Below are 14,995 nucleotides of genomic sequence, written 5' to 3'. Positions count from 1 at the left end.
TTGAATGAACACACTTGCTGCGCCGACAAAGTTTCAGTTGATGCCAAATCATTCCTGATATTTAAGAGGATTATTGTTGTTACAGGACAAAGTTAGAGTGTGTGAGATCTGTTTGAAACACCACCAGGGCTGACTGACCTCAGCTCACTCCTGTAGCACTTGATCATTTATTGGGCCGACCTTCGTGGTGTCATCTGCAGCATTATTAAAAAAGCTGTTATGATAATATGTTTGAATTGTTGTGTAAAAAAGAAGATTGAGACAGCAACTGTACGGTGCTGGCAGAGTGCTCAGATAGACCTCAAAGGAAGTTTGAACGCGTCAAGTTCACTCCTGGCTTGTTGAACTTTTTATCAATGGGGCAACATCGATTGGGAATAGAGAATTATGAGGTTGTCCCTCAGAGTTTCTGCGTGAGGGATCTCTGGTGCCTTGATCATGTATTGATTGTTTCCTCTTCTCTGAATCTCCAACAGGTTTCTGGAAGAATGTGAAACTGGAGACCTGAAGCTCGCCTCCCTGCTGCCTCCAACATGTCTGACACAGGAACCTGTACCGCACCTAAGCTTCAGGGTCAGTGTTCAGGTTAGGTGGGCCTCCTCGCCGTGGTTTTCCCGGCCCTTGTTGACGGGGGGCTCCATGTCCTTGCTTGTCCCGTCCTCGCCACAACACCGCTGCAACTACCTGCCTGTTGATCGTGCAATCATATCACCGCTCCCTTTCCCCGCAGCTCGACTCATTGCAAAATGGCGAGGGGTTTGAATCCGCTGAGCGTCACCCGCCACTGCTTCCTCTCTCTGCTGATGCTTGTGAGCTGCTGGCTGCTTGGTTCTGCCTCACAGAAGCCCCCTGTGTTGGGTGATTCCCAGCAACTCCAGCTCGAGTACGCCCATTCCATACGGCTGGATGGTGACATTATCTTGGGCGGGTTGTTCCCTGTGCACGCTCGTGGCGAGCGGGGTGTTCCCTGTGGAGAGCTGAAGAAGGAGAAGGGCATCCACCGGCTGGAGGCCATGCTGTTCGCCATCGACCTGATCAACAAGGACCCTGAGCTGCTGCCCAACGTGACACTCGGGGCACGCATCCTCGACACGTGTTCTCGCGACACCTACGCCCTGGAGCAGTCGCTCACCTTCGTCCAGGCGCTCATAGAGAGGGACGGCTCAGACGTGCGCTGCGCTAACGGAGACCCTCCCATCTTCGCAAAGCCGGATAAAGTGGTGGGCGTCATCGGGGCGTCGGCCAGCTCGGTGTCCATAATGGTGGCCAACATCCTGCGATTGTTCAAGGTAAGAGAACGCTGATTGGTTATTGTTCGAAATCTGTGAGCTTGCTGGTGTCCTGCTGCTCGTTGGGAGTAAACTTTGGTCACAATCTGTTTTTTTCGCCAATGCCATGACAAATAACAAGCTCTCTCTGTTGTTTCCATTGATAGTTGGGCCAAATAAGTCTAAAGATCGTATTTCAATTAGCGCCTGTGGGATCATTAGAGTTGATCAGGACAGTAGAAGCTGTCCAAGCATAAAGAGGCCACAGAAAGTTTGTTTCTGAAGTTGCAAAGTCAGAGAGAACCTGGTAGATAAATTTGAGGAGCAAGTGTGGCAGGGTTCATGGACTGTTGTGGATGCAGTCTCTTGGTTCCAAATGGTTTCTTTCGAATGGCCAGAGCCGGGAGACTCCACCGGTTGCAAAAAGAATTATAATTGAATGAAAGCAGCTGGAAAATTAAGCTGAACTCTCAGTTGATTTATTATGTGAGAAAACAATTTCCTGATCATTTCACGTCACATCATCACGTCTTGTTTTATACAGCAGGGTGTTCATTTAGTTAAATATGGTCCCATTTAGATTAAGAGTCTGTTTGTTTGGTCCGAATCAAAGACCAGATTGTTACAAAGTTGCATTTTGCCTCGAGCTTGGTTTGTGTTCACTCAGCAGCTTTTACCAGCTGACCAAAAGTTTAGATGCGTTGGGAAACTGCTCTCTGATTGGTCAGAAAAACAAAGCAAGAGAGCACACTGATCAATCACTCTCAACATGATCGCATCCCTTAATGTTTTTTACTTTTAACCGAAATCGTTCCACAGATCGTTTCCACAAGCATTTGTGAAATTGTTTGGTCAGCCCGTATTTCTATTTCCTCATTGCTCCCCCACGTCTGCCCTCTGCTCATCTCGCTGTGTGTCTCTGCAAATGTCAGCACTCGTAAACATACTACAATGACAATGTACAGCTTTATGGTTTATTTCCTGTATTTGGTCCTACTTTAAGTCCATTTACGTTCTCACCAGAATCAAACAGGACCGTAGTTCGTTTGGAAACGGACCGAGACCCGTCTTTTCTGGCGGATCATGGTGCAGTTGTTTGGTTCGTAATCACCACCTAAATGAACCGCACCGAGGGGACAAAAGCTCCAGCGTTCGGTTAAATCGGACTTAACAAGGCTGGTGTGTACCCGCCCTTAAACAGGAGTAAAACCAGCGTATGTTTTAGAGCTTTTACGTCTAGTTGTTACCAGGCGACCTGTCAACCAAGGTCTCTCCTGGTACCAAAAACCAAGATGGCGTCGGCCACAAAAAAATGGTTGACATAACAGTGGCTACTCCCACTTCCTGTATACAGTCTTTAGGCAGGATGATGTCCTCTCAAAGTGTTCAATAGAAGGTTGATGAGTCGGAAAGAGCAGTGAAGAGTGCATTTTGCTCTGCAGTGGGAGTTGTTGGAGTGGTTTTGATTTTAAAGGCGGATTCTCCAGTTTTAACACTGAAGCTCAGCAGGAAGAGAATTTGGTTTCACAGCTTTTCGGACTCACTCTCTTCTCTCTAAGATTCGTCTTCATGACAACCTCCTGCAGCAGATGTAGAGAGAACCAGCAGCTTTAAACCAGGAGAGACAGACAGATCTGACTGTTCTCACACTCTGCGTTAATCTTGTGTTCGGTGGATCAAAAAAATCCTGAAGCAGAAGAGAGGTGAACAGGTTGTCTTCAGAGGTGATGCTCTGACAACTTGAGTGAATGTAAACCGTCAGTCTGCCGTCAGTCTGCCGTCAGTCGTAGTAAAACACCGTGACCTTTGAGGGGTGACGTGCAGCTTAGAAAATGTCGCCTTTGAGTTACAGAGCATTATGGCGGGGGAAGACTTCAGTGCAGGTTTCAAAGTGTTTAAGACAAAATGGCATTTTTTATTATCTTATCTTTGAGCTTAAAGCGCCTGGGAACCAGAAGACATGCTTTGCTTCTTGTTACATCACTTGGATGTTTGAGCTTCACTGTGCAGAATGAGCTGGAGGTTTTCAAATTCATTTGCTGAAGACGGAAAGTTTCTCCTTAAATCATTGTACATGGACGTGTCATAGGGCCGCACGATGCATGTGCACGTGCAATAGTCACATCACAGGACGTGCGATCGTGAGGCAAATGAACAGGAACACGTCGCGCTGCTACTTTACTGTTGCTTGGTGTAAAAGGAGTTGCTTTCTTCTTGCTTTTCTTTCCATCAATAATCTACAACAAAAGTCTGAGTCTGTAAGTCAAGAGTCTGTAAACATGCATGCGACGCTGCTGCCGTCACCGATCATGTCGGCTGGATATAAATCATAAATAGTTTTTAAACAAGCTTCTAATTGTGGTGCGTCATGTTGTAGCCACTTCCTCATCAAAGCCTTTGTATTTGTCTGCTTTACTCTGAATGTTCTGTTTAGTGGCGCCCATATACATTGTCAAATACAGTTTCTAAGTATTTATGGCTGCAGCTGTGGTGACATATACGGGCGGCTAACAGAGCGGACGTATTTACTTTTAGCGGCTACACCTGCAGAGCACACACGGCGTGAGGTTGTGTGTGCCGACAGGAAGCAGGAGACGGTGAGCGGTTGTTTCAAAAAGTTACCGTAACCGCGCTGATCACGCTGATTAAACTTACATTTGGACACTGTTAGAAATGGTAGATAACACACCGTATAAGTAACACAACTACAGCCCACAAGTCTGTTTGTGTTTCTTTATAAAGAAACGTGTCGCTCCATCTGAACTCTCTCCTTTTTCATGCAGGTGTTAGAGTCTCGTAACGTACCAGCATTATTTTAAGACATCACAACATTTGAAAGCCAGTTACAGACCAATATTCAACTTATAAAAGTGTAAACAGCACATCCAGTCTTAATAAAGTGAAGTTTCTTTTTCCCCCTCTGTGTGGTTGTATTCCTGAGTTCTTAGACTTCCCTAAAACTTTCAAAAGACTTCCTAGTGGTGGAAACATGTTCAGCCGTCAGTTCTTCATCCTCCCTCCGAGCTGGATGCAGCGCGGATCACGTTTTCAGGCAAATGTTTGTGGCGGTGCGTCGGCATGAAGAGTCGATCCCAGCTGTTGCCCCGGCGTCTTCTTCTGCGGTGCGTGCAGACAGACTGTATCTGGAGGCGGCGCGTTGGTGTGCAGAGCAGCAAACAAATTCCACTGCGTTAAATTAGTGATGAGCTGTATGATTCATGTGTGTATTTGAGGCTGGCCGGCTTAATGAGGACAGAAAGGCCCAACAACATCACTTATCTAAAATTAGCTGGAGACGCCCCTGGGAGGGAGGAGGGGGGAGATTGTGCTGATGCAGACATTTCCTCACCAGCTCTGTCAACACCTTCAGCTGCAGTCAGGACTCTGACAGGCAACTCAGCGTAGTTGGTTGTTAGGCGGCGATGTATTCTCAGTTAAAGGGGACTGCGATATTTTAAACGCTGCCTCTATTTGATTATTATTGGGTTTAAATGACTCGTGTCCATAACATTTTCTGCAGTATAATCCTTGGAATCAACACGAATCAAAGTGCGTCCACTAACAGATCTTGTTGGTCCACTGACAGTAGAAGTGTGTGTGAACATTACAGAAGGATCCCTGCAGAGAGACACCTTTATGTTAAAGAGTGAGATGTGTTTTTAAACCACAATCAGCCGTTACACTGCTGCCTTCACGGCCACCAGACTCCATTGACAAAAACGCTAATTTTACCAAGCAGGAGTTTGTCTTCTGTTGCCTCAACCGGTTGATTTGTTTTAAAAAGAGAGAACGATTTTTATGCACTTGTTTCACAAAAAATAAAAGAAGCTTGTTTCATCTCTGTTACCTCACCTAACAGTGATGTCACCATGTCCTGTAGCACACCTGTTCATCACTGCTGCATGGTAAGAAGATAAGCCACAAAGAATCAGCCAAGAATAAAGAACAAACATTTCAGGGGTTGTGAACGAGGTTTTCATCAATAACTTGCTCAGTAAAAAGTGTGTGTGTGGGGGGGGGATGGAATTAAGTGCGGGCGTTGGAACTCCCACAACACCCACGGGTGCGACGCACCTGTTTGTGAAGTTACAATACAGAGTCCTGACGTTGCTGTCCCACCGGAACACGCCCCCTCAGTCGGACTGAGCGGTAAAACATCCTGCAACATGGCTGCCTTCAGGAGGGGAAAACGGGAGTAAGACAGATAAAGGTCTACTTCAATTAAGGGCATTTAGACTCGACAGAGATCCCTACAAGTTAGCAAAGACACAGTGCTCCATGGGCACTGACATGTTTCCAGACATGTACCTGATTTTATAGCCGGGGAAGCACACAAAGCAAAGCCGGAAGCTAAACAAAAGCCTTGATGCTGGGTCGTACTTCAATTTACATGCATTTGTTTTCATCTCTGCACAGGAAACAGACGTGACTTTATCATTACTTTCAACATGTGAACCATGTATCTGGAGGGGATTATGAGTAGCCTAGTAGTGTGATTGACATGACATGATCACCATGATGAAACACACATAATTCACAATGCAAAGTTTCAGCTTCGGTTTGTGTCACAGAAGGAGGAACAACAAGCGACTTTGACGTGACGGCGAGGAGAATTAAACAAAGCAACTGTCCGGTTTCTCCCACCGTGAGCTGCACTGACACCTCGCCTGGAATAAATACCGCCCACACTAACGTCACAACACGCTGCTCCATGTTGAGGAGGGATGAACCTTCAGGGGAAAACATCACACAGAGAAAGGCCGTATGTTTAAAGAGGTTAGAGTTACCGTGTCAGCTAGTTAGTACAGTTAGGAAGATGAGACGAGTTATTCAGCTCAGCAGGTATTAAACTCTCATACTGTACATTAGCATGAGCATGTTAGCCTTTTTTTTCAGGTATTCTGGTGGCCTGTTCAGGGGAGTCAGGATTTTAGCCTTTCCTCCGCAGAGAAGTCGGCGAGCTGTAGCGATGAGATGAAATGTTTTTTGTCAGTTACCCTGGTTCATATTCTTCAACCCAGCTTTTAGAGTGTGCTAGCAACAGAGGAGTTCCTTTGGTTCCTCTCTCCAGTCAGCCTCATTCTGTGGGGAACAATCAAGTGAACTCTTGAATCAGCCAGCTTATTAATTAGCCTCGGGCAAAATGTTTTATTGTATTTCTTGGGTATTTGTTGTGGATTTTGTTCGCATTTTAAAGGCTGATCTCCGGATGTTTTTTGTGTGTGTGGCATCCATTTACATGTTACACAACAGTAATAAACGTATAATGAATACATAAATTAGTCAGTTTAACTTTAATAACTTGGTGTTCGTCCACCCCTCGCTCCTCTCTAGCTCCATCCTGTCGTACAAATCAAGCAGCAACCTCTGGTGTTGAAAAAAATGAAGCCAATGTGGAGGTGTAAAAAAAAAAAACTGCAGTTCCTCGAGTGGCCACTTGAGGCTCCAGAAAACAAGAAATAACATTACAGCAGATGGGAAAATGCCAATTTTTACAGCAGAAATAAACATGTTTACAGCCTGGTACAAAAAACGGTTTTGTTATAAATAGCTAATTTTATTGTTCAAGATAACTGTACGGGATTACACACAGGTTTTAATGATATTAAGCCTTAAATTATAGGGGCCGGATCCCTTGAGTGACAGGTGGGAACTGCTGGCAGACACACGTCACTGAACTTAACTTCACCTGTTTTTCATTCAAAGTTTGGACAAATAATCTCTCTCTTTCTGATTGTCCAAGAAGTCTGAGCTCCAGCTTTTCACTGAGATAAATGTGAGTATTATAGTAATTATATATTTTAGCACTAAGTAGCAGGTATACTGTGCTCACTATAGCTGCCTGTTAGCCTGTTCAGTGTTTATCAAACATTTATTTAATCATCGGCCAGTAAACAGGAGTCAGAAGCTTTCCCCCGGAGAGATTACAGCGGGACGTAGTGATGAGAAGATCGGTTATTTCCCCGGTATGTGTTGGTCACCCGCTGCTATGTCACCGGGCGAGCGAGCGGCGAGTCCGCTACTTCTTTAGTCTGATAAATAAATAAACTGCAGTCAGTCACCGTCACAAACAGAATCTCCTCTGTGGGAAACATGAAGTCAAACTAGCTCAAAAATAGATCAGCCACAGACAGACTGTTCAGCTTTGATAAACCCTCGCTCCTCTCTAGCTCCACCCTCTCATCCAAATGTGGTCACTTGGCTCAAGAAAACAAACATGGCGGCTGCGGCGGCCATATTTCGGCTTCATTAACGCAGTCCAGAAACCAATGGGTGGCGTCATGGTGGCAACGTCCACTATTTATACGGTCTGTGGTACAAATATGTTCAGTACTGGTTCCATCAAACCCAACATGGTGACAGCTAAAACACCCAACTTGAAAACTTCAGAATCAGTCCTCAAACCAACGCGTGAAGACAAAGTCCCTATGTCCACTTTTTATGCTGTCTTTGAAGATGACAGACAATCTTGTTTTGTGCTCAGTGTGTGGACGAAAGACTCAGCTGAGAGAAGTGAAAAGTGTTTGTTTAATTCGCTCTTTGTTTCTTCTTCGGTGAGATATTACATTACCAGCACACTTCATTAACAATGCAGCTTGACAATCGATTACTTCTGCCTGAGTGAGATATCTGAACCACTGCCCGACGCGTCCTGCCTCTGAGAATATTTAAATCAGCAGTTTGTGTCTTAACTTCTCCTGGTGATAAACTCTGCAAGCTTCAGATTCTTCACAGAGAGTCAGAGGTGAGATGCTCTGTCTGAAGCTGTGATATGCTCTCAGCACATTTTGCATAACATTTGCACATCCACCTCACACACAGAATCACACAGTGTGAGGCCGGCCTGGTCTTCAGGAGGACGCTCTGCTGCGACAGTCGCTCAGGCTGCTGCGTTATATTTCCATCTCTGCGTGGGAGAGACAGAAACACAGAGTCTGTGTTTGTGAGCGCGCTGCAGGCTCGGCCAAAAACACCAAATACAAAATGAAAGAGGCGAGAAAATAACAGAGGGAGGAATGAAAACAGAGCGAACCTTCCTACATCGTTCCATATAAACTGTCAGAGGGAGGAAGGGAACTGAGCCTGAAACCACAGAAGAAGAAAAGTATCTCCGCCTGTCAGGATCATCTGTGACGTTATCTGGGACATCCAGCTCCCAACATCACGTCCACTGCACGGCGTATGTGCCAAACAAGCTGAAGTACGAGCTAAAAGAGGCTGAAAAGCTTCGTGGAGCTGCAGAGGACGAGAGAACGCTCCATGTTTGGTTTACAGGTGGTCATGTGATTCGTTATTCAGGAAGTTACGCTGATTATAGCCGCTTTGAGCAAGTTTACCAGGCAGAAAGTGGACCGTTTGGATGACATTTAACTTTTTAAAGCTTTCTAGATTTCTTGAGTTACACAAAGAACTAACCGTTAACCCTTTTAACACTGCTAGTTCAAGGCAGGATTATTACGCCTGTTTTCTTCTTCTATGTAAAACGGCATAAAGGTGGGGCGAAGTCGTTCTGCCTCTTAGCCGGCATTGGAGGTACTCAAAAAGGGAATCAGCGTCTGTGTAAACAGCGGTGCCAGCAGGGCAGAACAGCGCCGTGTGTGTGTATTTGAAGCATGCGCTGTTTTGCTTCTGCAACGCCGGAGCGCTGCGTACAAAACACACACTGCGGCGGCTTAACACTGCTGTTTTGGTCCAATGTAAAATGGCAAAGGCTGCATGACTGCAGAGATTCGTTACGGCGCTGTGGCGGAACCGCGGTGTAAAGAGGGCTGTTATCTGCTCAACCACAGCATTCACTCAGGTTTAGTTTATTAGGTACAGCTAGCTGAACAACACACAGCCGTCTACATGAAGGTTTTAACCAAAGACTGGACAGCGTGTCTCTATCTGCTCCCATTGTACGAAAGTGATGCCAAAATAGCCCCTGTGATAGGCGCTGCCATCTTGCGATGGTGACGTAATTTGGAGCCAGAGTCTGTGTGGTAGAGATCAGCGCCGTAGCCACTTCCGCTAACCAAAACACACACACTTAACTTAAGAAAAAACAGCAAGGATCCTGCAGGCTGGAGCGTTTAACAGCAGAACAGCTTCTCTGTGTTGGTCTGAGGTTAACGTTCACAGGTATGGAAACTTCAATGACTGTAGTAATTGTTTTAGTTACGTCTCCTCTCTCCTCTGCAGGAGCCGTATTGGTCAACAGAGCTGTCAATCATCATTTTGAAATAAACTAACTAATTAAAAATGAACACTTGGGCATAAATCAGCATGATAAGAACTAACTATAATGACAGAAAGCATGTTTGAGAAAAATGTATTTGACGTGTATTTTGATTTTATAGTTTGACTCATGTCCCATCTGTTAACATGGAGGAGGCGGGCTTTATGAGCTATACTGCAGCCAGTCAGCAGGGGGCGACAGAGAGGGTTTGGCTTCACTTTGAGGGAGCTGTCATGTCGGCCATCTTTTTATACAGTCTGTGGGTTTTGTTGTAACTGTCTGAAAGAGCTGCTGTTGGTGTTAAAAACCTTTGTAAGCGTCATTGTCATGCTCGCAGCAGCTGTAAAATCTTTGTGCATTACACAGACGCTTGCATCGTCGGGCACGCTTCAAACACTTGGTGTGAGCGGGAGATAAGGCCGCTCTTAATCTTTCTGAATAAAAAACGCTCTTCACTCAACTTAGAATCCTTCTTTGCTTCCTGCTTGCTCTTTGCTCGGCTCGCTCACATGCTTTGGTGTATAAAATAGTTGGACCTTTCTAATCAGATGTCAGTGACAGCTACATTTCAGAACATTCCTAGTGATCCCTGCTGTCCAGAAAGTCTTCCCAGGAAGAGGACAACAGTGATGTGAAGCATCTTTTACCTGCTTTGTGTCCTTGTCATCGAATATCCTGCAATAACACCGTGAAGAACGACTGGCAGGCGGCTTTCTAAACTCCACTCCTGTCGTAAATGACATTTGATCTCGTGCACCCCGTGAGGAGTGAGGAGCCCCGTGGACCCCGTTGTGTCCTGCTGTAGGTTAGCTGCTTACCTCTTTGTCACACCCCTTTCCTGTCACATCCTGCCTGCTCCCACATTCACGAAGATTTCAACTGTTATTATCTCAGCTGCCCGCTTAAAGGTAGAACAACAATGACCCCCTTATTCCATTTGAATGCAGAATACAAAGGGGGAGTAATGCTGCAACATTTCCACTCTGACAGGCTGTGTAAAAGGAGTTACTCATTCCCTCGTATCCTCGTTTTATTTCTCTGTCCTTCTGATTTGTTTCCGTGAGTTTCTCTGCTGAGTGAATCTTTCTGTGCTGTGATAGATTATTGATCAAATAGATCTCAACTCGTCCTCTGAGACAGAATGAGGTGATAAAGATCAGCAGAAAGCAGACAGACATTATTGTGCTGGATGATGCAGAAAGCTTACAGGCTGACAAAGAGAAATGTCCTGCCGCGCGAGTCTGAGAGGCTTCAGAGGTCTGCACAAAGATTCACTAAGTTTTGTGGCTGCTGATCTTTGCAGTCTGAAGACGTGTGAAAGTTGAGGCTGGTTTTCAGCTCCGAGGTGTTGCCTCCTCATGTCACACCATTCTGTGCAAACTTCTGACAGAGCACAGGCAGCAGATGGTTCATAAGAGGGAATAAACACATCATCTGTGGGACAAAAGGAAAACAGAGGAGGTCAAAACCAATATCACTAGAATTCATCATCTGTGTGAGTCAGGATGTCTCTCAGTGTCTGTGTCAGAAAGTTTGGACCACAGTCTGATGAGTGGCTCTGATGGCGTGCAAAATGCAACACATGCAAAGTGTCCGATTGGTAGCACACGCTGGTCGTGTTGGACACACAGAAGAAGTTAAAGGTTTAAAAAGTAGGATTTTTTGTCTTGCATTTTGTCACAACACATTCACACCGGGCCCCTCCCCCTGGGCTCTTCGTCACCAGAAGCGCACTCTCACTCTCTCGTGCGAGTACACGCCAACCGCTGGTTAGCTTTGCACTAACGTGCTAACCGCCGGTTAGCTTGTCCTACCCGGTTTGAGGCACCTACCTGTCCAACAGAAAGAAAGCCATCTCTGCATCGCTCTTTCGCCGTGTTCGCCGGTCTGAATGGGGCCCAGTTGCTAACTTGAACCACTCCCACACTCACCTGTACGCTGTGATTGGCTCAGGGAACAACAGAGCCCCTCCTGAAAACGTCCCCTGCAAAGCAAAACAACAGAATAGATGCAGAGGGAAGGGTCTCACAAGGGTCTGCACACACACTCACCAACACACATGTAGAGGCCCAGAAGTGATGATTTATATTATACTTGTAAAAGTTTATATTTTATATTTCTAGGAAAAGATTTATTAAACCTCTAAGGTCTTGTTGCTGAGATCCACAGATCCACACAGGTTTCCTGGCAAGTCGATATTTTTCAAAAGCACATCATGATGATTTCAACTGAGTGACGAGACTTGAATCCACTGACTACAAACCTGTCTTGAATGACCCTGTGACGTGCCTCTGTGTACTTTAGTGAGGTGTTAATCATGCCGGACTAAACTGTTACTGCTGTAGACAATCCAGTGATTGAAACTGACTTGTTTTAAATGACTTGAAACATGTCTCGACTGCCGTGAAACTTGTCTTAAATCTCTTTGTGGACTAAAGCCCTGACCGAAGTCTCATCCATTGGGGACGATGTGTTTGTTGGCGTTTATCCTAAACAACATCTGGAGAACATTTAAAGTTAAAGTAGGGCATCTGTGCAGCACTACAGTACTGACATAGAAAAGCTGTCTTGTCACAAATTTTACGTTTGTCAAAAACTTCATCGTATATGAGTTGGAGATTTTACTTGGCCGTGTTGCACTCTGGGTAATAAATTGTTGAATTTTGCAGCCGCATCACATCTAATCAGCACCCTGATCTCATATTAACGTGCACAATGAATGTGAGGGAGAAACTGCTCCATCTACTTTAAAAATTAATGCAAGCTGGAGATGTCCGCCGGCTGATCCGTCTCGATTACCTGATTGCTCCATTGTTGGCTAACAAATGAAATTTATCTGCGAAATGAAAAAAAGATGGAGAGGGTGGATAATGGAATTTAATCGAGGGGAATTTGCACATTGTCGCTGCAATTCATTAGCGCCACTCGCACAATGACCTCGTTAAGCTGTCTGAAGCCGTCATCCTCATTGTTTTGTTGTCTGTGTTAATAAAGCTTTGTGGGGCTTTGTGCTCCTTGTGATGGCCTCAATTTGTAACCCGTCTCGTTTTCAATAATCCATTCTCTTATTAAAAACCAGGCAAAGAGTGTGTGTCAGGAAAGGTAATACACACAAGCTGGCTCACAGAGTACACTGTCATTGGACTCTACAAATACATAAAAATCCTAGTGGCACGCTTTAATACGGCTGTGAGAACATGCAGAACATTTAGACTTATTGCTAACTTGAAACTTGATTCAAATCTGTCATGTCTCAAATGACTTGAGACTTGTTGATGACTTGTCTCTGACTTCAGACTCTATTCAGGCCCTATACCAAACTTTAATAAGAATTGTTTCTAGAGACTGGAGACTTTTCCTGTTTCTTGGGACTCAACTCTCACTGCCTGACTTGTCTCAAATGACTTTGAACTTGACCTGGACTTCATCAAGTCATCAAGTCTCAGTTGACTTGATGACTTGTCTATGACTTTAATATTGATTCTGACCTCTGTGACTTGAAAGAGTAACCTTTGATATATTTCAAGTGACTTCAGACTAAACTCTGACTTAAGACTTGACTTGGACATGTTTCTGAATGAAGACATGACTTGGACTTGTCTTATTGACTTGAGAGTTGATGACTTGTCTCTGACTTTAGACTTCATTCAGGCCCAACACTAAATGACACGCAAAACTACAATAGGACTTGTTTCTAGAGACTGGAGACCTGTTTCGAGTTTCTTGGGACTCAACTCTGACTTGTCTCTAATGAGTGTGGGCTTGACCTGGACTTGTCTCAGTTGACTTGATGATTTGTCTCTAATGAGTGTGGGCTTGACCTGGACTTGTCTCAGTTGACTTGATGACTTGTCTCTAATGACTGTGGACTTGACCTGGACTTGTCTCAGTTGACTTGATGACTTGTCTATGACTTTAGACTTGATTCAGACCTGACTCTCGGTGACTTGAGAGGCTAACCCTTTGACTTAAATGACTTCAGACTGAAGTTTTCTTTGAATTTAACATGTTTCTGAGTTAAAACATGACCTGACTTGATGACTTGAGACTTGATGCTGACTCGTCTCTGACTTCAGACTACATTCAGGCCCTACACTGAGGCTGCTTTCACACCTCAAGTCTGTTTGTTCGATCTGAATCAGAGACCAAAATGTTCAGACAGCAGCTTTTACCAGTTTTGATGCTCGAGGAAACCGCTCTCTGATTGGTCAGAATTTCCATGTGGGTAAACTCTCCATCTAAACGCACCAGGGTTCGGTTCAAATGGACCAAACAGCTCAGGTGTGAAAGCACCTTAAATGACAACGTAAAATCAGGTTCTGCATAATGGTTTGATTGAAAGTAATAACCTTTGTTTGCACACAGGGATTGAACCCGTTACTGTTGAGTTAAAGTTCTGTGTTGTTTGACAATTTGGGAAGTAGAGCATGAGAAGTCTGAGGACCTCTTGGGTTTTCAAGGCTTTTAGCTACGCCAGCAGCACGTCGATGTTTGTCGAATGGTCTGTCGGTCACTCCGATGATTTGGCTCGCACTGAAAAACCTCAACAAATATTATGTTTTCTTCAGTGCCAGAGAGAACTTACATAACATGTACATTATGTGCATACAGCATCATACGTATGTCATATGTCAAAGTAGTTTTTTGCCTAAACCAACAACTGTTCCTTCCTTCACGTTCAGCTGTTCTTGAAAGGTTCGTTGTCATCTCTCTCAGTTCATCTCCTCTGCTTGGTTTCTCTCTGTGTTGTGTATAAAATGTCATTCAGCCACAAAATGAGGAATCCGATCAATGTGGGAAGAAAGAGTCTAGACTGGAGTCAGATAATATTCCAGCCTGCTGCGTGTGCGGTCAGTGTGACCTCTGCAGATTATCGTCCGCTGATAACGGTCCGACATCAGCTGCTTTCATTACAAACGGAAACCGTTGGGGATCCAGATTCGCTCATACTGAAATCATTTAACGACACTCCGAAGAAATGATTCGATTATTTATTCAGTGATACATGTGACAGCTTTCAGATCACACTTCAGGAGCGTGATATCATCTGGCAAGGAATTACAGGTGCGTCTGCAGAGAGGTTTACAGAAGACCAGGACGTGTTTGTGTCATCCATCGCTTTTAAAGGACGTCCCTCTATCTCATGTTCATGATGGACCACGTGAAAGAGCTTCATACATCCTTTCCTCCTGTTTCCACAGATCATTTCTCTCCTGAGCTCAGCATAGAGTCTGCTGCTCTGCTTCAAAAACCACTGACAAGTCATGGAAAATACTCATTCCTGATTGGCTGGTAGGGGTGTCACATATGATGATATCTAACCGCTCGTCATACCTCAACAACAGGACTTGTCCTGTCAACATGCCTTCTAACAACACTCGGTCAAAACCTAGTTAGTGGCTGAGCGCTTCAGGTCAATGTGCGCTGTTGTGGGCAACACTGGAAGCGTGGCGTGTTCGGGCGCGTGCGTGGCGCGTGCATGACGGCTGCGGGACGTGTTCATCTTTAT

At 45.0% G+C, this 14,995-nt stretch overlaps 1 protein-coding gene across 1 annotated transcript in view; it reads left to right on the top strand.

Annotated features, from left to right (window-relative positions):
- Window positions 1-746: 746 nt before the first annotated feature.
- The window catches only part of grm8b (glutamate receptor, metabotropic 8b), a 133,620-nt gene continuing 119,371 nt past the window's right edge, over window positions 747-14,995 (top strand). The window contains exon 1 of the mRNA XM_069686202.1: window positions 747-1,289. Within this exon, the coding sequence (XP_069542303.1) occupies window positions 747-1,289 (543 nt within the window). The remainder of the gene's footprint in view (window positions 1,290-14,995) is intronic.

Source organism: Semicossyphus pulcher, unplaced genomic scaffold, assembly GCF_022749685.1.
Source record: "Semicossyphus pulcher isolate SPU_LCO1_2020_fin unplaced genomic scaffold, fSemPul1.0.p SCAF_8, whole genome shotgun sequence".
Taxonomy (NCBI): Eukaryota; Metazoa; Chordata; class Actinopteri; order Labriformes; family Labridae; genus Semicossyphus; species Semicossyphus pulcher.
Note: the sequence above shows the minus strand (reverse complement) of the source record. Positions and strands in the feature narration are given on the sequence as shown.